At 44.5% G+C, this 21,194-nt stretch overlaps 1 protein-coding gene across 3 annotated transcripts in view; it reads left to right on the forward strand.

The window, feature by feature from the left end:
• Positions 1 to 21,194, forward strand: part of NEURL1 (neuralized E3 ubiquitin protein ligase 1) — a 142,532-nt gene that overhangs the window by 45,518 nt on the left and 75,820 nt on the right. Inside the window, exon 2 of one of the 3 annotated variants that reach the window (XM_071446051.1) lies at positions 12,942 to 13,005. The exons of 1 other annotated variant lie outside the window; for it this stretch is intronic. Coding sequence is in view for 1 of the 2 variants with exons in the window: in XM_071446050.1 (XP_071302151.1) it covers positions 14,958 to 14,991 (34 nt within the window). In the remaining variant the exon portion in view is untranslated. Of the gene's footprint in view, positions 1 to 12,941; positions 13,006 to 14,874; positions 14,992 to 21,194 lie in introns of those variants that run through there. One more of the 3 variants, XM_071446050.1, reaches the window with a different exon arrangement.

Below are 21,194 nucleotides of genomic sequence, written 5' to 3' on the forward strand. Positions count from 1 at the left end.
AGTGAATCCACTTAGATGCTAAGTCATTTAAATTCTCAGCCTTTTTAGCCATTGTTGTTACCAGGCATTTGTATAATGGCACAAGGAAGTGTTCCCTGCCTCCCCCTCCACATTCACCCCAGCATGTGGTCTGGTGGGCTTGAGGACAGCAACTTAAAGGGATCCCTTTGTTAAAATGGGCAAATCATCCCTGAACTGGAGAGTGCCTTGATCTGATTGGAGATGGTGGGTTCTGGTTTTATGGAATAATACAACAAAACGCTCTTGTGTCACACTGAAATAACAGGCAACTTTAAAAATCCTGGGAGGAGGAGTGTGTCCAGCCACTCTGAGCGCAGCCAGGAGCCTGAGAGAGCACACATCTCTTGCCTTTTCTCTGTGATAGCTCTGGGAATGTATTTTGCTAATTCTGAAATGGGAACTAATTGAATGCTGAAAATCATTTTTGCAAACTGCTGCTGAGATGAGGAGACAAAACTTCCCAAATTTCAGTTACTCTAAGCCAAAGCAAAGATGTGTTCTGTGCTTTTCCAAAAGATGTCCCAGCAGACTTGTGTTAAAGACAGCTTGTAGAAGGCTGGCCATGCTGTTGTGTTGTCTTTTCTGTTTTAACCTAAAAATCTTTCTTTCAGGTTCTCTTGTTTTGGTTTGGTTTGGGCTTTTTTAAGTTCAGGGTGTTTTTTTCGTGATGGATGTACAGGTATCTTGAGGGTTTTGAAGGACTCATTTAACATCAGAAAAGTTGCATTCTGCTTGACCAGTTATTCTCTTGTATATTTATATCTAGTTTTTCTACTGCTGCTCTGCTTGTGTCAAGGTAGATGTAAGAAACAGTGAACAAATTTAGGATGATGCTAAACAGAAGTTGCACATCTGGTGCTGCAGCTACATAATTTGACTTAGTTACTTCCAATCATGGAAGCATGTATATATATATGTATTTGTAAGGTAGTGAGTACCTTGGCCTCTTGAACTTAAAACACTTAGCATTTCTGGGATTTGACAAAACACATGGTATTTTCCTTTCTCACACATGTTTTTCTCAGCTGTATGAAAGCGTGAGAAATGGTTTAGCTCAGAGGATGGCCTAGGTCTGTTCTAGCTGTAGAAAGAGGGCAGATGTTCTCCATTGGTATCTCTCTGTTCTGTCCCTCTAACTCCTCATGACTCATTTGCCTCATAAAGCTCCTGGACTGAACAGAGGCTCTGGGGCTCCCTGTGATTACTTATTTATGGAGCCATGGCAGAGCGAAGCCCACGAGCACAGAGCAGACTGTGTTGTTGAGGAGTGCAACTCACACCCACCCTGCATAATGCAGGGACTCAGAGTTCCATTTAGTTTCCTTGTCTCCTATTTTACATGACATAGCAAACAGTGCTGTGCTCCACACGTGGCAAAAGGGAGCTGCCTCTGAGAGAAGAGTGGCTGTGAAGAAGCAGCAAAGGCTGTGGCAGCTGTGCTGCCCCACTGCCACCTGTCCTTGTGTTTGGGGGACAAAGCCCTTCTCTCCTTGTCTGTTCCTTGGCTCCCATTTGGATAGAGCAGTGGTAAGGATGACTTTGGGCATCCCTGTGTTATCTCCTGTCCTGAACCACAGATGGATGAGCAAGGACCGGTTTGCTGACCAGGAAGAAGACAGGCGTATGGAGAGACTGCTCCACATGGGAAGAGGAGTGAGGAATGACCAGTGAGATCCTGAGCTCCACCCACAGCCTTGGTCTGACTCTGTCAACAATCAGAGCAGGTTCTGTCCTGTATGAGATGTTTTGTTCTTAAGCCTCAAAGCAATAAGTGCCTTAGTCATGTTTTGCCAACAGCTGATGGTATAAACACAGTGAAATGAGTGAAATGAGTGAGCTGCAGTGTAACAGGGTGCTGTGGACATTATTCTCTGGACTTGGCATGGAGCAAACCCTGTTACAGCTGTGGGTTTTTTTCCAGATTTCATTGCTGTTGACAGTCAGTCATCCTCCAGAGTCCCTCTGGACACTGAAGACAGCGTGTGTCAACTAAAGTGTCTGAGTAGGTGACCTCTAGGAAAAGAGATTTTACTTTTGATCATTTTTCACATCACAAGCAAGAAAAGTCACAACTTGAAATTGCCACTTTGCTGGGAATGTGAGCAGAGGAGCCTAGGATGGTGGTGGCTGCACAGAAGGTTAACCCTTGAAGGTGGCCTGGGAGCATTGGGAAGGGTCACTGTGGGCTGCAGTGGCACCATGGACTGGGTGCTCTGTGTGCAGTGAACAATTTGAGTGGTCCCATTCCCAGTTCCTTAAATGACTTTGGTAAACCCATGATTTTTATACATGTGTTAGTTGTCTAAAGTTCCTCTGCTCCTGGTAGAACAATTAATTGCTTCTGACCTGTTAATAATGAGTTTTCATTCACTGCTCATTTCCCTGGCACAAGACACAGCTCTTCATGATAATGCCTCTTCTTAGTGGTTGGGTGATTGTAGCTGTTTGGTTTGAGAGGGGAAATACACTTTCTCCAAATATTCCTGTTAGCACAGTTTTGCTTGTCTGTGCATTAATTGGTGATGAATGCAACTTATTTCTACATATGGTGGGTTCATGTTTGCTGTTTGTGTTTCAGACCACTGTGAATGTCTACAGGCTGGCTGAGGGAGAACTGTGATATTGTGGGGATGTTGTAAGGCTTGGGCAATTCATGCTGTTTGATTTTTGCATCTTTTAACTTTAAAATAGGTTTAAAACAGGTTTGGGGTTTTTTTTTTTTATTAAATGATGCAGTTCCTATTTGAATATGGAGGAATAGCAAAAGAACTTGCTCCAGCAGGGAAGCTTCCTGTACACAAACAGTAACCAGAAAAGATGCTGAGCTTAAACCCTGTGGCATTTGCAATGATTGCCATTTCTCTGGGGCTTGGAATGAGGAACTTGCCAAGTGTCACAGCTGGTCCATCACCAGTGATGTCCCATTAAAAATTCTTTGTTGCTTGGCTTTCATCCCTTGTGAGAAGAGGGTAGAGGAGAGGGCAGCTCTCGAGCAATGTGTCCCAGTTCTGTACCTCTGATGCTGGCTGCCCCTCACTGGGGATCTGACCCTCAGCTGGTCAGGGGTGGCAGCCTGAGCTCCTCAAAGGACTTGGGGTCTGACCCACCTGTGACACCCCTGGCCCTTGATGGCCTTGCTGCCATGTTTAGATGTCAGCATTCGTCCAGCATTGCTCTTCCTCCTCTCCACACCTTGCCTGGTGTTGGAGCTCTCTGTCTCCATGGTGCCTCTTCATGTTACTCTTTGCTTATTTAAAAAGGGAGAAGAAAGCCAGGTGGTGTCAGGTTCCATTGTGTGTGCTGCTAATTCACCCTCTTACAGTCCTACTCTGTAATTTTCCCTGTGACTAAAGGGGAATCATTCCAACCAGCACTCCAATTTTTTAAAAATTAATTTCTAACAAGGCTTTTCAAGAGTGCAGAGAATAAGTGAAGAACCCCCATATTTTCTTCTTTAGAAGACAAAAAAATGCCCATTTTATTCTTTTGATTAAAAAACATGAACACCTGACTTGTTAGGTAAAAAAACAGATGGTAGAAGCTCGAGGGGTAGTGTGCACACAAAAAACATCTGCTGTGCAGATAGTATTTAGAAAATGATGATATCAGAGCCTATTGCATCCCACAGGCTGTAAATTGTGGACATGCCCCTAAAAAACACAGCTCCCAGAACAGGACGTAACCCCAGCTTTGACTGCCCTGAAATGCTAGGGCTGGATCTAGTTGTGTTGCCTTGATAATGGTCTGCTGCTTACCCAAAGGTTCATTGTTTAGGGTTAGGTTCCTCACCCCATTCTTCTGCTGTGCCCCAGTGCAGGTCTGCTGCCTGCATGACTAATCCATGGAGTATGCCAGATGTGATAGTCCAAGTCCTGTTGCTCTGTTCTGCCTTGTTATCTTCATTATATGCTCTGTGCTCAGAGAGATAATAATTTCTGAATATCATGCTTTCCATAGTGACTGCTCAGCAGCCATATCATTATGGTCTTAAAGATACAAGGCCAGATGCTTTCATTTATACTGGATAAACCTCTGAGGCTTATATGATCAGTTCCCAAACAATAACTTACAGAAATATTCTGCCTTTTGCATTCCAAGAAGTTTGATGGCTACTTTGACAATAAATTACTTACAACGAATTTTATCCAAATTATCTTCTATGTTGTATTTTAATCTATTTTCCTCTCACATGTTCTTTTGCTTGGTGTCTTTATCGACTTAACATGACTATCCAAATGAAAATCTCATCTTAAATATGAGTCATCATGACCAGCTTTTACAAGCATGAAAACTCTCCAGATTATGACACCTTTGTACTGTGAAAATGAAAATTTTAAATTATATGCTGCATATGGTGAATTATTTATCTATCTCATAGGCAATTAACTACAGCAAATTGTATGAGTCTGACAAAGCAAATGTCAGATGTTGTTTCCATTTCTGCTTTTGTTTTGCTTCACTGGCAAAATTCTTACTGATTTCAGTGGTGGCAGATTAAGCCTTGCGTATGTTTAATTTTCATAAGCCAGCAAAAATGTCTTTCCTCTTCATTGTGCCCATTTCCTTTAAATATTTCTGTGTGTCTTTACACAACTCTCCCACTCAAGTTTCAACATCTTCCAAGTCTCCTTCCTTGGCTCAAGTTGTCTAAATCCCAACAAGCATTGGCTCAGACTGTGGTCTTACCCAGCTAAGGGTCCATCCCTGCTGTGGGAGACAGACGCTACTTCTGTTTGCTAGGAGGTGAAATAAGGTATTGAATAAAGATGTTTTTCTGCATTGCCTGAGTTCTGAGCCTCTTAGGTGTTTCACAGATGTGCAAAGGAGCAGATGGATAAATGGTGTCAGCAATATAGTGTAGGCTGTGAGGAAAAAAGTAAGTTACTGAGCTTTAGGCTAGCATGAACAATATCCAGAAGGAGTGACCAGCAGGCAAACCCTGGTGTTTGAGCACCCAGGGACGGGGGGCTCCCTGTGCTCCCCAAGGGCAGCCAGTTCAAAGGGGAGTTGCTCAGGGGCACTGTGGTATGGGTCTTGTACATATTCTCTTAAATAACAAACCTCTGCATTGACAGCAGGTTTGTGGTTTGTCTTGAAGCAAAAGCTAATGTCTGGGAAGATCACAAACTCCTAAGATGTGGATCTTCAATACACTTGAAGGTGTTAAAAAGAGCGTCATCTGAAATAGCCTCATGTCCATGTAGTGTACAGACCTGTGCTGCTAACATGGAGCATGAAGAGATATTTATCTTGTCATGTCCATGTCTAATGTTCTTATCCTAATCTAGACAGACAGAAAAAGATTTCTACTTCTTTACTACTCTACATTAATGATGAACATTCTCTTCTGTTCTCTCACTGAAGCTGAAGGGCAGATAGTCTCCGAAGTGGGGGTGAGACCACAGTCAGACCTTGAATGAGGTCTTGGAAATGTCAGTGGACTCTGTTCACTGTGTGTGAGTTAGAAGTGTGGCAAAGTGCAGTTTGCTAAAGATCTGGTTGAAGTTGGGGAGCACTGAGCCTCAGTTGTCTGTGTTTTCTCTTTGGAGGTAAAAGCTGGGTAGGAGTCAAGTAGGAGTTCCCCTGGGATGTGCAAGTGTCTCCTGTGGACAAGGACATGCTGCTGCCTCCAAAAGTGGTGCTGGTACTGGCCCCTCATGCTACATGACAAGAGGAGATGTGTGAAAGTGTCCAGTTTAGAAAATCTGGTGAAGAGTGTGGTGGCTGATCTGCTTTAGAGGCACGGGTGAGAATTTGCTTTCAATAGAGCAGTGTAGGTGGATGTTGGGTGAAAGCCTGGTTAAAGACTGTCAGCATTGTGATGACTGTGGCTGCAACTGTGCTGATAAAGCCATTGAAAGATGGACATTTTGTCCATGTGGCTACATAAGGCTAAAGTGACAGGAGTCATCATAGTTGGCATGAAGCTGCAAAAGTGAAAATGCTTTTGTGGAGCTAAAATGTCTCCAGGACATAAGAACAGCTGAGTTAAGATGACCTGATAGGGAGGGAGAGACACTGTGTTTGGATTGGTGTTGTAAATGATGTAACTGCTGATTTTTACTAGCCTGGGGTATGGCTCACAGGTCACCTTGAACAAGCAAATAGCTGCACAGAATAGCTTCAAGTTTTTGAGTCATTCTGTGGAGCGTACACTTTGGTCCTAATAAGCAGTGTTTATTAATCATTGAAACTCAACTTTGATTCTAATCACAAACATTATTTTTAGCCCCTCATGCTGAACAGTCTTCAGATATATTTTATCTGCTCAAGAGACCAGTTGTGCTGGGGTCAAATCCTGCCTATTATTAGGAATGTGTATATTTAATAAAATATCTTGTTTATATCTAAGTTAAGCATTTTTTTTTCTTAGATAGGTGTGATTTAATATTTCTGTTTTAAGATGTTTTTCTCTGTTCCCGCAAAACCAAATAATAGTTTGGGAGACCAAGAGAAGGAAGGGTGGGAAGAAACAGACATCTAAGTAAAACATATGTTGAATGGGAAAAAAATCAGTCATCCTGGGTTCTGGGCCTGTGATTATTTCCACATGCCTGGACCGTATCACTGTGCTGTGTGCCATTAATGTCATTAGATGCTTTATGCCAGAGTGGATTTTTTGTATGCGCTGGTGAGATTGCAGGAGTGGGGCCTTGATGGGTAAATGTTGCCAGTGCCATGTGGGCACTGAGGGGGTGCTGCACCTTTCCAAACCTCCTTCTTGTGCTGTGTGTGTGGGCACATGCCCAGGCAGCCCAGCAGCCCCTGAAGTGCCAACAACTGCCTGGCTGGTTAAGGAGCCTCCAGGCAGGCAACAAAGCTTGTCCTCAGCTCTTTTTAAGAAAAACTAGCAAGAAAACTGGCTAATCTAACCCCACCTTGTAAAAACTATTTTACTTGTTAAAAATATTTTTAACTGGTGCTTGGGGCTGGGAGAAGGTTGAAGAGAAGCTTGATGTTCCTATTCAGAGGTGCCCGTGTGTCCAGAAGAAATACCAGCCCCTTTTTTTTGTGAGAGCTGATTTGTGAGAATGAGAGGCCTTGGGATCCATCGCCATTCCCTTTGGTTCATGGTGAAAGGAAAAGAGATTTGCTTGCTCCTCCCAGATAAAAATACAGAGGAGTCTTCCAGGCCAGAAAACTACTTTTTTCCCCCCCTTTTCTTTCCTTTTTTTGTTGTTATTTGAGCTTGCCAGATTGGTCTGCTCTCCACTCTCCAAGTGTGTGGGCGGCACAGAAGAGGTTGCAGAGACAAAGAATTGGGGGAGGGAGGACGGAGAAGTGAAAAAGCCCTTTGGATTGGAGGCATGGTGTATGGGAGGAAGAGGCACAATGGCAGGAGCAGTTGGAGTTGTTTTGGTTTGCGGAAGTTTGCGGCAGATCAGAAGGAGCTGTGGTAGGTCAGAGACGCTCAGTCTAGATGCTGCAGTGGTGAATACATTAGCATGGTTTAGATCCTGGGGATGTGGACATTCTTCTGTGTTTGGTAATATGAGTCTCATGTCCTGCTCTGATCCCTTTTCCTGGAAATGGAGATGTGGGATGGAGAAGCGAATGGAGGGAAACATGACCATTGCTCTACTTAGTACAATATTTGCACTTTATGTTCATCTGCTTTGTGCTTTGACAAAGTAGCTATAAAACAAGTGGCATTTAGTGAAGGTAAAGCTGTGATCTTTTGTCTGATTAAAGACAGGACTGATTAAGTCCTGTTTTCCTGAGTTGAAGAACCAAAACACTTTTCTCATTCCAATAATAGCTGCCCCCAGTCTAATGTATCTGGCTTGTGACCTTTCAGGATACTTCTGTGAGACTGAGTTAGAGTCAAAATGTCTTTTAGTTTGAATAATAGAAGAAATAACAAGGGAGGAAGGCTAAATTTCAGGTAAAATGTGAAAGGCCACAAAGAGTCTAGGATGAGGAGGTACAAAACATCAGTATCTGGTGAGGGGGAAGTAGAAGACCAGAGAATGGTGACTAAAAGATGAACAGAGGGCATGGGAAGGGGCAACATCTGTAACAGGCATGACATGATTTGTTTGGTATTTACACCAGCAAGATTCCTCTTACCAGGGCTGAAAAATTCACCCTTGCCATGCATTTTGTCCTTGAAGTATTTGGCCTCCAGCTCCTTTGGTTCCCTGGAGACCAAAGTAAAAGAGCTTGTGAAAGCAGCTCTGTACAGGAAAGTTCTGTAAGTAAGTCACATTTCCTCTGAGATGGCCCTGTAGCAGGAGACAGGGCAGTTTTGGGGTGAAAAGGGGTGCATGAGAAGCCATTCCTGGACGAGGATCACTGAGTGTCCTCTGTGACCCTGGGAGCCTTTTCAAAGCCCAGGCTAAAACTTCCTGTGGGCACACGCAGTGAGGCGCGTTCTCATGGACATGAGGTGTGAGCCTGCCTGCCCATCTTGCCAGCCCAAAAGGTTTCTTTTGGATCCTGCTGCCCTTCACTGTCCTCTCTGGAGGACTTTCAGCAGGGTAATAAAAAGGTGTTTCTCAGCTGGGCTAATATTTACATCACAAACATACAGTGCCTTTGCTTGGTTACAAACATCCCTGCATGTAAGTGAGAGGCTTTTCTGGGAAAGGGTGGCACAGGAAACAGAGAGGTTATTCACTCTTATCATTGTATCTACTAAGAAAAATCTTTAGCAACTGCATTTCTTTGACAAGGGAGCTTTATTTAGATTACAAAGTCAGGCTCCCAAAAGCTGTCACGTGCTGGAGTGGAAGTTGTCTAGCTGACCTTGATGCCGGTGCTTTCTGATTACCTTATTTACCTCTTTGGTTTCACAGAGTCCAGCCTGTGCCCTTTCTAGAGGGCATTGAATGAAGATTGTTAGAATGAAATAACCTGTTGCTTGAAAAGATCCTTATTAAAATTTTTGAAAAAACTCAAAATGTCCTTCTTTAGCTCAGGCAGAGAAGCATCACCATTTCCTACAGTAAAATATTGTGAAAGTGAATGTAGTGTTTGCTCTGCACTCACACGTTAAAGCAAAAATGCCATAAAAATACTATTGATTCTAGCTGGTAATTTAGTTTTTCAGTGCAGAATTTGGATATTGCCTGTGATAAAGCGTGAATGAGCTACTTACATAATGTAAAAGTATATATATTATACCAGTATTCCCTGTAACTTTGTGTGGAAAGACATACTTGGGTTGCTAAAGTCTGCCATAGAACCTTATCATGTGATACTGTTCAAAGTTTCCAAATATTTCATAGCCACAGAACTGAGCTTGAAATAACACATTTCTCAGTCCTGCCATGTTGTCATTGTGCCGTACCTCCAGTTGAAGTAAAAATAAAGATATTCTCATGAGATTAAAGAAAATATTTGCTTTAAGATAGAAACTTTAGTTTTCTCTGTAGTTCAGAAAACATAAGTCAACTCAATTCAGGTGAGTGTTATAAATCAGCATTTCTCTGGTTTTTAAAATTACAGTGTTTCTCTTGGTGACGTGTTTTTATATCCAGTTTCCATTTTATTTGGATAAGCCTAAGATTCTTCTGAATCTTGTTGTGCTTGAAGAAGTAATGTGAAATGGCAGTGAGAGGCAAAGCTATTAATTTAGCATGGAAATGAAGGTCAGAGCTGGAGGCATTTGAAGGCCTGGTTGGTGTCATGCACAGCATGATACTTGCCCTCAAGAATGGGCTTCTGGCAGATTCCAGGGGACCTTGCCCCAGACACACAGTTTTTTTCTGTATAATTTAAAAGCTCCTGGTTAGTGTTTTCTTGCCAGGCACATCTTATATTGAATTCTGTGAATTTTAATCCTTGCTTCCTCTTAGTTTCCCACAGAGTTTTCTCAATATATTATCCCAAAAGTATACAAGGAAGAGGGAGCACTCTTGGCTTTTGATGCAATAATTTCTGTCCTGACACCTTCATGTCCTGAGTCACTCTTGTTAAAGATAAACCCCCCATCCAGTGGGGGCTTGTGAGCATGTACATGCTGATGGAAAAATGTTGTGCAATTTGGCCTGAAGTCAGTTCAGTTCCTTTCCATAGAAATCCTTCTTCTTGCTCAGCTTTTTGTCCCTCTCCAGTACTGCCATTCCTCCCTTCCCCTGCTGCAGACAGTCAAGCAGGGAGGTTATGATAAAAAGCTGAGTGCTGGCAGCGTCAGCGTTAAGACTTGGAAGTCCTGTGGCAGCTTTGGTTTTACATAAACAGGGGTGACAGCCCTTGAGCAGTGGCATGAGGCCTCTGGCTCTCCTTCACAACCTGGACATCCATTGCAACACCCCCCTGATGTCTTTATTGCCCTGCCAGAGACAGCCTTTACCACTGTGCTGCTGCAGCTCCTGTCACTAAAGCAAACACAAGCTGATGTCTCATTTTAAGCTAAGTGCAAATGGGAGGTGGTTAGTCAGCCTAAAGATTTTTTCCTGTCCTCAAATTCCCCTTCCTGCTGTGCCTGCAGAGAATTGTATTGGGGTAATTGAGCCACCTGGGTTAGCAGTGGCAGTGCTGTGGTTTGTAGGTATGAGTCGTGATTTCAATTTTAAGAGTTTAAGCCAGAATTTTGAATTTCCTTTGACTTACACTGTGAGATTTGGCTTTCATCCAGAGCTGCAGCTTTATAATAATGCTTAATAATAACATAAGTCGTTATATTCCCAAATGGCTGCATAAACGTCAGCTAATCAGCATATTGCTTGCTGCAGCAGTATCTGTGTCTTTGCATTGCAGAAAAAGGATTGAAGGTGGAGACACACCTTTCGTCTAAGTCACCTCTGTTAATGGCAATAAATTAATTTTAAAGGAATGCATAGAAGGCAAGGTTTCCTAGCTGTTTCTTGTGCATGTTGGTGAGACATTTTTTCTTGGTCGCTTTCCTACTGAGAACATAATTTTTCGTCTGAAGTTACAATGGCAGAGGTTCCTGAAGGAAATCTGTTTTCTGTACAGGTGAAGCTTCCCCTTAGGAGCAGTCAGAGACTCATGCTGAAAAAAGACCTAAGAATGTGTTCCCATAAATTATCCTATCTTCCCAGATGAACTCCAGTAGCTGAGAGCTACTGCATTGAGTGAAAAAGGGCAATTTCTAGTCAACCTGTTTGTTACCACAGAGTCAAGTGTAAATGGTAATAGAGAAACTGATTGCAGCTTTTAAACCTTTTAAACCTTTTTAAAAGTCATTGAGAGAAGATTCCATGTACCTGGTGAATACTAGATTGATTTCCAGAGTTCCCACCTTTTACCCATGCTGATATTCAAGGAAACTTCTTGGACTGCTTCTTGGCTGGATGTCTCTACCCACAGCACCGTTAAAGGAGATGTGATCCCCCTCAAGAGAGGTTTTATTTCTTGTTTTGTCTCGCTAACAAAGTGAAAACTTTGTTCTCCAGAAAGCCAAATCCAGTTCCAAAGGACTTCTAGCTGCATGAGACTTGCATGAACTGGATTTTCATTTTCTTGGCCTTGTCTATGCATAACTATGATCTTATCCTTGATCTCCCTGAGTTTTCATCCTTTTCTTCTTCTCTCTTTGTATCTTGTTCTGTGTTTCCTCCTGTGCAAGACAGGTCTCTGCAGAGCTGGTTCTCCCTGCTGTGGTTCCCTGCAGGTATCTCTTCTGCTTTCCCTCAGTCAGGGTTGAATGGGCTGTTAGGCTGTGTTTTCCCATACCATGATGGTTCTTTGGCATCCTCCTTGCTGACCTGCCAGCCTTTGCACCAGGACACCAGGAAATCAATGCAGATAGTCATAATCCTTCCTGGCCACCCTGCCTGGTACCTGGTGCCCAAGGCTGGGGATTTTGTCCTGGGAGGGCTGGGAGAGGTGCCCCATTGCCTGCTCAAGGCTCCTTGGAAAGATCCAAGGTTTTAGCTATGGCTTGATATCTGTGAATCTATTTTCAGAAGTGCTCTGCAGGCTCAGCATCCTACTCTTGTGGTTAATAAGTATATTTAGCAAGATCAGACACTGCCTCAAAATACTCCTGCTGCAGATTTCTCCTGACTTGGACAGCAACACTGCTGCTTGGCCAGAGTTTGCTGGATGCAGTTCATGAATGGAAATGGATTTAGGGGCTGGGTTTTTGTTGGGTCCAACCTAGTACCTTTGTCAGTGATTTAGGAGGGTGTGCAAATGGTGATGTTATTGATTTTTATAGTTGACGCCAAAATGGGAGGCCTTATCCTTATTGACAAGGGCAAAGAAACAGCCCAAGGGGACCTGGAGTGTATTGACAGAGAGAACTGTAAAACAGAAACAGGGCAATGGGAAGGATTTCCCTTTGTCTAGAGGAGAACCTGAAACATGAAAGACTGAGGAGTAATTTGGAATGGATAAAGGTCTGAAATGGGCTTGGAGGTGGCCAGAACAAATCAGCAGTAAGTTTCAGTGTGATGTATCTGTGAAATAAAGATTTGCCATATGGCAAATAATCCTCAAGGAATTATCACAGAACAGGGGTGACAGGCCATTCTACTGCTGTGGATGGCTCTGAGGGTCTGTGCCCCCAAGAACTGCTCCACAGCACCGAGGGAAGCTCAGGGGTGGGAGGGGATGCTGGATTCTTTTTGAAAAAAATCCCCAATTTTAAAATCAATTGAAATTGTTTATAATTTTCTGCCAAACAGGATGACTCATTCTGGCAGTCTGCCCTCTCCACCCTCCCCTTCAGACAAACAAACAAAGCCAATAAGTTGGAAAAAATAAAATAATCAGACAAGATAGCAATTCACACTTTTCCTTTTGGTGTATTCAAAACAAAGGGCTTAATTTTTTTTTTTAAGGACATCATTTCAGAGTTGGATTGAATGACCATAACTTGAAAAAATGAGGTAAAAATAACTCTGAAAATAAAATGGCTCATTTTGAATTAAAGAAACATTTTGTTCAGTGAGACGCACAAAGCATTCATTTTTAGGCCAACATGAAATTATATTTTTTTTTTCTAGCAATCCCTTGGTTGAGGCAGTGAACCAAGAAGTCAATTATTCACAGAGTTGTAGCAAGATTAAGGTAAGGATGGAAAGCAGAGCTGAAATGAGAAACCAAGGGAGAAAACTTGGGATTGAAAGTCCAAGTCAATCTTCATTCTTCCAAGTGAAATGTGGTATTTGATGTTGTGAATTTCTGGACCCTTTGCCTGAGAGGGTGAGGTGCCCCCCGGAAGATGAAAGCAGCAGTATCCCTGTGGCATCTGTGGGTCTCCAGCAGCCAGGGAGCAGAGCAGGGTGCTGTGATGGGTTGGTGTGACCTGAGAGATGTCCTGCACCCACTGGGGCTGTAGGAGCCACACCACGGTGCCCAGGGCACGTCCTCACCCCACTCGCTGCTGCTGTAAATGCAGCATCATCTGGGGAGGGGAAAAAAAATAGAATGGAAAAAAAAGCAAGATTCTTCTTCTGCCAAGAAGCTGCCATGAGCTCTGCAGAGTATGACTGGGCAGGGATGAGCAGAGTGCTGCCTCTGTGCTGCTCAGCTGAGGAAGAGCTGCTGCTTGGCTCTGGAGTGCACGTCCCGGCTGGGCAGGTGGGAGCAGGGGTGAGCCGGCAGTGGTGACTGCATGGAGGGCTCGGGACAGGCTCCTCTTGCAGGTTGAAAATGCTGGACACAGCTTTCCTCAAGCACGCAGCACTAGTGCAAACACCCTGACTATGCTTTTTGGCTTGGGCTTTTTTTGCACTGCTTTTTTTTTTCTTTTCTTTTTGTTTGTTTTTTTTTTTTTTTTTCCTCCAGAAGTGCTGAGACCTCAGCGCACAGACATCCTAAGCAAATAATCCTTACAACACAGGCAAGAGAAAATCTTATTTCCGTTTTTTTCCGGTGGCAGAATCGAGGCAGTGGGATGGCAGGATTTGCCCAACACCATGGTAAGAGTTGGGAGGCAGGGCTGCTCTCGCGGCTGCACAAGTTTCACTCCCGCTCCTTTGCAGAGAGGGGAGCGACTGCGGCGCAGCACAAAGATGCATGTGCTGGTTTCCATCGAGCCAGCTGGGATCTGCCGGCGCTGGCTGTGGCAGCTCGGTGCCTGCTGTGTTAATTTACCCACAGAGCAGTGGACAGGAGAGGTGCAGGGAGAGGAGTGAGTGGGCAGGGGCGTGCGGTGCTGGAGATGGAGAGGAGGGAACGAGCGAGCTCCTGCATGAACTGCGGGATGCAGAGAGCAACCAAGGGACCATCCCTGGCTGCGGTCCCCTGCGCACCTCCTTGCACCGCTCTCGGCACCCCCCTGCTTTTTCTAACGCTGGCCATTATCCATCAGCAGAGGTAATGAGCTGGAGCGCAGGAAGCGTTGGATCTGGGCTGAGCATGTCAGCCCCGCACAAAAGAGTTTACGGGGGGTAATGTTTTTATTATTTCAGTCTGTGGCGAACCATTCTGCCTTTCGAGCACTTCTTTATTAAATAATTAATAAATATTAATATTAGTAAATATTAATAATTATTAAACTATTAAATAATTAACAATTCGCCCGCAAAAGCCGTTTGAAGACTGGCGTGGTGATGTCTGGTAATAAATTTTAACTTTTCTTTCTCCCCGCTCTAATTTATTCCAGGGTTTTGCAGTGGTGAGCGAAAGTTTCACATGGCCAGAGTCCTTTGGTTTTATAAATGAGTTCTTAATTTTTGTTTTCTTTATTTTGCCCCGTGGAGTCAGCGGTGCCTCCCGCTTTGTTCTCAGTTCCGCCGGGTTTGAGCCGGGCCGGCCGCCCCGCTCGTGGGTGCGTTCGCCCGCCGCGCTGTGCGTGGGGAGGGGGGACACGCTCCATCGGTGAAACGCCGGCAGCTATTTCAGGAAGCGAAGTCTCCTCCTTCTTATGTAAATAAAGATGACAGCTCGGAGCGCCGGTGCCGCGGCGGGAGGCGCGGGTGTGGGCGGAGGCTGCCGGCGAGGGGCAGCCGCGTCCCGCGGGGGCCGGGGACTGCGGAGCGGAGCCGGGGCCGGAGCCGGGCGGGGGCTGCGCCGACATGGGGGGGCAGGTGACGAGAAACCTGCTCTACGGTAAGGAGCGACCGCGGGAGGCGGCTGGGAAAGGTGCGGCGGGAGATGCCGGGGATGCGGATTCTGCCCGGCTCTCCTCCCGGAGCATCCCGCTCCAGCAGCGGGGCTGGCTCGGGAGGAAGGCCGGGCTGGGATGGGGCTCGTCAGGTTGAACACGGGGATAAGGCGTAGATACCGGCCCGGGCAGCGCCGACGGGCTCGCTGTGAGGTGTCAGGGTGGAAGGAGAAGTAACCGTGTCCGTGTGTATCCGTGTGCGCTGTGTGACAGCCCCGCCGGGATCGCCAGCCCCGCTGCCAAGGTTACTGCCAGCAGCTGAGCGGGATCTCTGAGCAGTCACCTTACTTCTCCTTCCCACCAGCAGTTTCCTAGCTGAATTGCTAAGGTTTGGAATGAATGTCGGTGTGAATTGACGGAGCTGAGGCTCTGAGCGCAGCCCTCTCCCTGGGTTTGTTGGGTGATGCACAGCGGGGCGAGGGAGGAGCTGGAGAGGGACCGGAGTGCCCTGCATAGGCCAGCCTTAAACAGAATGTGACTCTATGGGCAGTACGAGACATGTCCCTGCCTGCACAAATCTCGTGCAATTAATACTTCTGTGAGAATATTGCAGCCCTTAGCATGAAACCCGTGTTTTGCTCTGAAATGTTCTGCGTGGGTTTGGATATAGTAAGTGTGCTGCGTGCTCATTGAGGTGTGAATGGGGTTTTCAGAAACCCTTCCGTGTCACAATAGTAAACATGGATATGGAAGACGCAGGTAAAGCACTGTGGAGTATCTCATATCCTTGATTTGAATAGAGATACATGAGGTATATACATTTACACTGTGAATATTCATATTACAGCCCTGATTCTTCTCATATTTTCTACCAAGTCCAAGCCCTATAGTTTAAGGAATGGGCATAGTTAGGAAGTAAATGGGCACAGTTAGGAAGTAAATGACTCTCCCCAAAGATATTTAGAAAGATAATAGAGATTTTTTTATTTGTTCATTGTTTGTATTCTGAAGTTTCTGTGGCCTGACCTTATTTCTTATTTAATCTCATGATATGCATGCAGTATGCAGAATAATTGTACTGCTGGGTCACCAAAAAAAAAAAAAAAAAAGAAAAACCTCTGGCTGTCATCTTGTGATTGTAAGTGCCTTTTCCCCTCTGAAGCATTATTTGAATGAATTAAAAAAAAAAGTCAGTGAAAGAATAAAAAATATATATGTTTCCTGTGTGTGCCAGGGGCTTGGCATTCCTGTTGGGGCCTTCTCCTGCCTGCAGCTGGCAGTGGACTGCACAGCAATCTTGCAACTTCTGCCTCTCAGCAATTCTACTCCAGCAAGCATTCTTCTCTTTAATTTTTATTTGTTGGAAGATAGAGGTGATGTGGCTAATTAACTCAAATTTTCAGAGGGGCTACAGACTGTGTTATATACAGAGGTGATGCACAGCTTTGTTCAGCACAGTGATACTTGAAAAAAAATAGGGATTATATATAAAAAAATCATGCTACAAAGGCACATTTAACAAAAATAGACTACATCTGCACTTGTGGTTTGTCTGTGGCTACTGTTCTTTCAGTTCCATCTTTCTGTTGAATATTTGTGTTTCAGATGTGTCTCAAAATAGCTGAGGAAAGAGAACAGAATCTGTATCCATTTCTCGTAAATTGAATTGAGAGTGAATGTAACGATACTGAAAGGAGTTGTATTGATAGCCTTAGAACTGATAATCTTTGTCTTAGATAGCACTGATAATTAATTAACCAGTGTCCTTCAGACATTTCTGGTGACCTCTCCGTGTGGCAAGGATGAGGTGGGATTTTTACAAGCACCTGTTCACTGAAAATTAGCTCAGGTGGGGAGATGCTGCTCCTGCTCTGCTGAGCTGGTCCTGGGCAGACAGCAGGTTTTCCTGAGACTTGTGCCCAGAGCTGGGTTCTGGGTCCTGCCTCTGCCTGGGCACACCCTGACCTTGTCAGGGTCATAAAAGTTAATTGAGATAAAAGCTCCTGAAGTGGCTCTTGAGGGAGGCACCCTGTCAAAAACACCATAAAATCAGGTTGTTCGTTTTATAAGCTGTGGGTGCCCTGATGTAAGAACAGAGGTTTGGTGTTGGCTGCCAGCTAGCTGAACATGAGCCAGCAGTGTGCCCAGGCTAATGGCATCCTGGCCTTTATCCGCAGTAGTGTGGCTAGCAGGACCAGGGCAGGGATTGTCCCCCTGTACTGGGCGCTGCTGAGGCTGCACCCCGAGTCCTGTGTCCAATTCTGAGCCCCTCAGTCCAGGAAGGACATTGAGGTAACCAAGTGAGTCCAGAGAGGGGCCACAGAGCTGTTGAAGGTCTGAAGAGTTAATCATTTGAGGAGCAGCTGAGGGAGCTGGGGTTGTTTAGCCTGGAAAAAAGGAGGCGCAGGGGAGACCTTAACACTCACTAAACCTGCCTGAAAGGAGGTTGTAGTGAGGTGGGGCAAGCAGTGAGGGATAGATAAGGACAAGAGGAGATGACTCAAGTTGTGCCAGGAGAGGTTTTGATGGGATAGTAGAAAAAATTTCTTCTTTGAAAGGGCAGTCAGGCATTGGAACAGGCTGCTCAGGGAAGCAGTGGAATCAGTGGCCCTGGAAGTGTTCAGAAAGCATGTAGATGTGGTGCCCAGGGACATGGTTAGGTGGTGGACTTGGCAGGGCTGGTTAGGAGTTGGTCTTGGTTATCTTAGAGATCTTTTCCACCCTTAATGATTCTGTGATTCTAGGTTTACAGCAGTCAAGTGCAACTACACACAGACCATCATGAGGAACACCTGGCATCATTTTTCCCCCTTTCACTCACAAATGTGCTCTCAAACTGCAAAGATATGCAGCAAACCTGCTGGATAGAGGAGACTCAACATCCTTTGGCTCAAGAAAAGCCATGAATGGGTGACATGTCATGCATGGGGTTGAATGGCCATGGTGGTGGCACTGGGTGTCCCTGGACCTGCACTGATGCTTGGCTCTGCTGTGTGAAGTCCTGTGAGCCAGTGCTTGATCCTATTTGAGCCATACTGTACAGGGTCACATGCAGAGGTACACACAGGCTCACATGCACAGGCATCTCCCTGGGTGAAAATGCTGCTTTCCCATTGATAAGTGGCTGCAGAGCCAAGCTCATCTGCCCTAAGGTGGAGATGGTGGGTGCTGAATGGGCCCTGAGTCGCCTGAAGGAAAGTTTCCCACTTGATAGAACTGGGAGGCAAGATAAGCTTTGAGCTAGTGTCACTAAAGCTACCTGAGCTTCCTAAGAGAGCTCAATTTCTGACTTTATTCCCCACTACCAAACAAACCCCAATGGCGTGTACCATGAGGAGCAGTATGTTTGTTTGTGAAAGGAGTCATCTGATGGCTTGAGATGTTGGGTCATGGGAATATTCTCTGTGCAGTGCTGACACCCACTCAGGCAGTCTCCATCTATGTCCCTATTCCTGGCACTGTGACTGTTCCTCTTTCCCATTCCCTCTTGCTTTCCCACACCCTCTGCAGAAGTCCTTGTGGTGTTTTCCAGAGCAGTCTATGCAGCAAGAAGAGAAGTCAAAATAGGAGGTTCAAAGGTAACACAACCTTGATGGGCAGGATGTTTACTTGCTATTTGAAGTGTAATATCTATATATGCAGTGCTTAACAGTATTTTAAACAGGAAGTGTTGATATGGTTCCTTGTGATTGATAGAAAGCTGGTTTCTACAAGAATGACTGTACACTACAGTCTTCCTATAACAGAGTCAGGGTTTATTAAGTAATTATGTTAAACTAGTTGCTAGCTAATCATGCTTGAAATAAATATCTAATAGATGCATATGTCATAATACCTGAGTTCTTCTTATGTGTTTGGTACAACTTTCATGTGCTGCAGTAGTTTTTCATGCCTTGTACGGCCATGAGTGAGCTCCTATTTGTAAAAGATCCTATTCTTGATTTTAGGGGCCAAATTTTGAGATTCGGTCTAAGGAAAAAAAATCCCCAAACACCTGGGTACTTTTTTGTCTCTTTCACTAAGAACCAAACTGACACAAAGTGATGTTTTAGCCAAGGAAGCTGCTGCACTGTGTTGGAGGGGGGTTCAGTGTAGGTAGGCGTGCAGAGGTTGTGATGGCACGTGCACATCTCTTCAGAGGACCTTTGACTTGCTAGAGTTTACACTGTGGGTTAGCCCATGTGCAAGGAGTCTGCATAGCTGCACATTTACTCAATAACTAACCTACCACCACTGGTAATTATTAATAAATCATTAGTTGCAAGGCTTTGTTTCACTTTCACTTTAATTACTCTTGTCACCGGCATTCATCAGAATTTTGCTGTGGAATCATTTTTACAAGGAGCAGGGGAAAAGGTATCTCATGGCACATTTTTCAAACAGTAATTGTATGGCATCAGTGTAATTGCAAAGAAGTCCCAAGTGAGATATGTCTGGTTTTTAGCCCGGGAGGTGGTGCTGACTGACAGGTGTGATTTTCAGTTGGAATGGCTGAGTTTTCAAGCTGCTTGCAGAAGGTGCTCTGTAAGCTGTGAATACAATATAAATAATAGCTCGTGGGTCACTTGTGTGGTGTATGCAGAGGATCACATAAGGGTTATGCATGACCAGATTTATATCTCCCATATGTAGGTCTGGTGAGAGATGCAGCCACATTTGTGTGCTGCAAAATGGAAGAAGGAAGCAGGAATTAGGAATTATAGCAGGAGTTCATCCACACTGTGTGGCAATAGGATTTTGGGTGGCTATCTGGATTCATTTCCCATTCATCAGGATCTCATTTTCCATGGACATTCCTTTCCTTCCCGGCTGGTCATTTATTCCTGTACAGAAGATCTCCCATGATCCTCCCCCCACATTTTGTTCTCCTGGAAAGCAGTTTCTCGGTCTTGTTCACATGTGTTGGTGGGAGATCTGGGACATTTGGGTGCTGTGTGGAAGCCTCAGCCCCCATGGCAGTGGCTGAAGAGCTTTGGGGAAGAACAGAGGGTGGAAGCCATTTCCCCAATGAAAAATGGCTATAGTATGCAACTTCTTTCACTCTTACTTTTCACTTTAGAGCTCTATTTTTCCTCTTTCTCTGAATTCCTTGTAGAGTGGTAAATGGTGTGTCTATATGCATATGCTGAAATCAGCCCCATGCTTCGTGTCTCACTGTCCATTGTACTGCAGTAACCATTCCAATTACCACAACTTACCCTTGCAGTTAATATCACTAAACAGCCTTGTTCTCTAACACACCCATATATTCTAGTGTAATAATTTCTATCTTCTTACACCTAATTAAAACTTTGAGTATCCCAGAAGAAATAAGAAACAGCAACCCAAAAAAACCCAAAAAAACAAATCAACACCAACTGCTAGTGAGATTTCTCTGTAAATTAGTGTTGATTTATATTCTAATAATCTCTGAGTTATTGGCTAGATTTTGGGGTAACTTGCCATTTGATGGCATGACTGGTGATGATATCAGACTCCCTAAGGGATGACCATCTCTATCCTTCAGACAGTTGCTTGTTGAGAACTAATACAGGACTGAGGAGAAAAGGTTGTTTCTAAACCCTCTCTGCTTTCAGCAATTGCCATATAGCCCTGAAAGCAAAAGAGTCTGTGTGTATGAGGAATTAATCCTGTTCAGGGTTGGATTAACTGGTGCAGAAGACCTTGGACATGGTGCCAAAACAGTGCTGGCATTTGCTGAAAGTGGAACTTCCAGAGATTATTTTGGTGCGTGCCTCTGACCCATGTGTCACCTACCAGTGTCCCAGGGTGACCAATAATAGAGTGTTATCTGCTGCTGACAACACTTGTGACAGGAAATGTAGCATCTCTGTATGTGAAGATTTTATGGGTAACCACGTTTATACCTGAAAACTGCTTTATTTATGAAAGGCAAATGAATTTTTTCATTAGCTGTGGCAGTTTTTGAGTGTAGGGGTCTTGCTCCAATGCTGAAAGCAAAGGCTGTTCCTGTTCTCATTTTGTCCTTTGCTTTCATGGCATTTTCTCATTAACTTTTCTGTCAGCTTTGATGCTCTGTTCTGGTGGGACCTTGGGAGTGAATGTTGTTTGTCAGGTTTTGTTGTCTTATTTGTCTTCTCTTGGACTGCTCCTTTCCCTCCTCTATGTGAATGCATTCTTAGCTCTGATCCTTCTTCACTTCTTCCTTACTTCTCCTGTTTTCTTAAGAATTATGGGTTCTATATTA

The sequence above is a fragment of the Agelaius tricolor genome, unplaced genomic scaffold (assembly GCF_023055355.1).
Source record: "Agelaius tricolor isolate 1412-34295 unplaced genomic scaffold, bAgeTri1.0.p SCAF_22, whole genome shotgun sequence".
Taxonomy (NCBI): Eukaryota; Metazoa; Chordata; class Aves; order Passeriformes; family Icteridae; genus Agelaius; species Agelaius tricolor.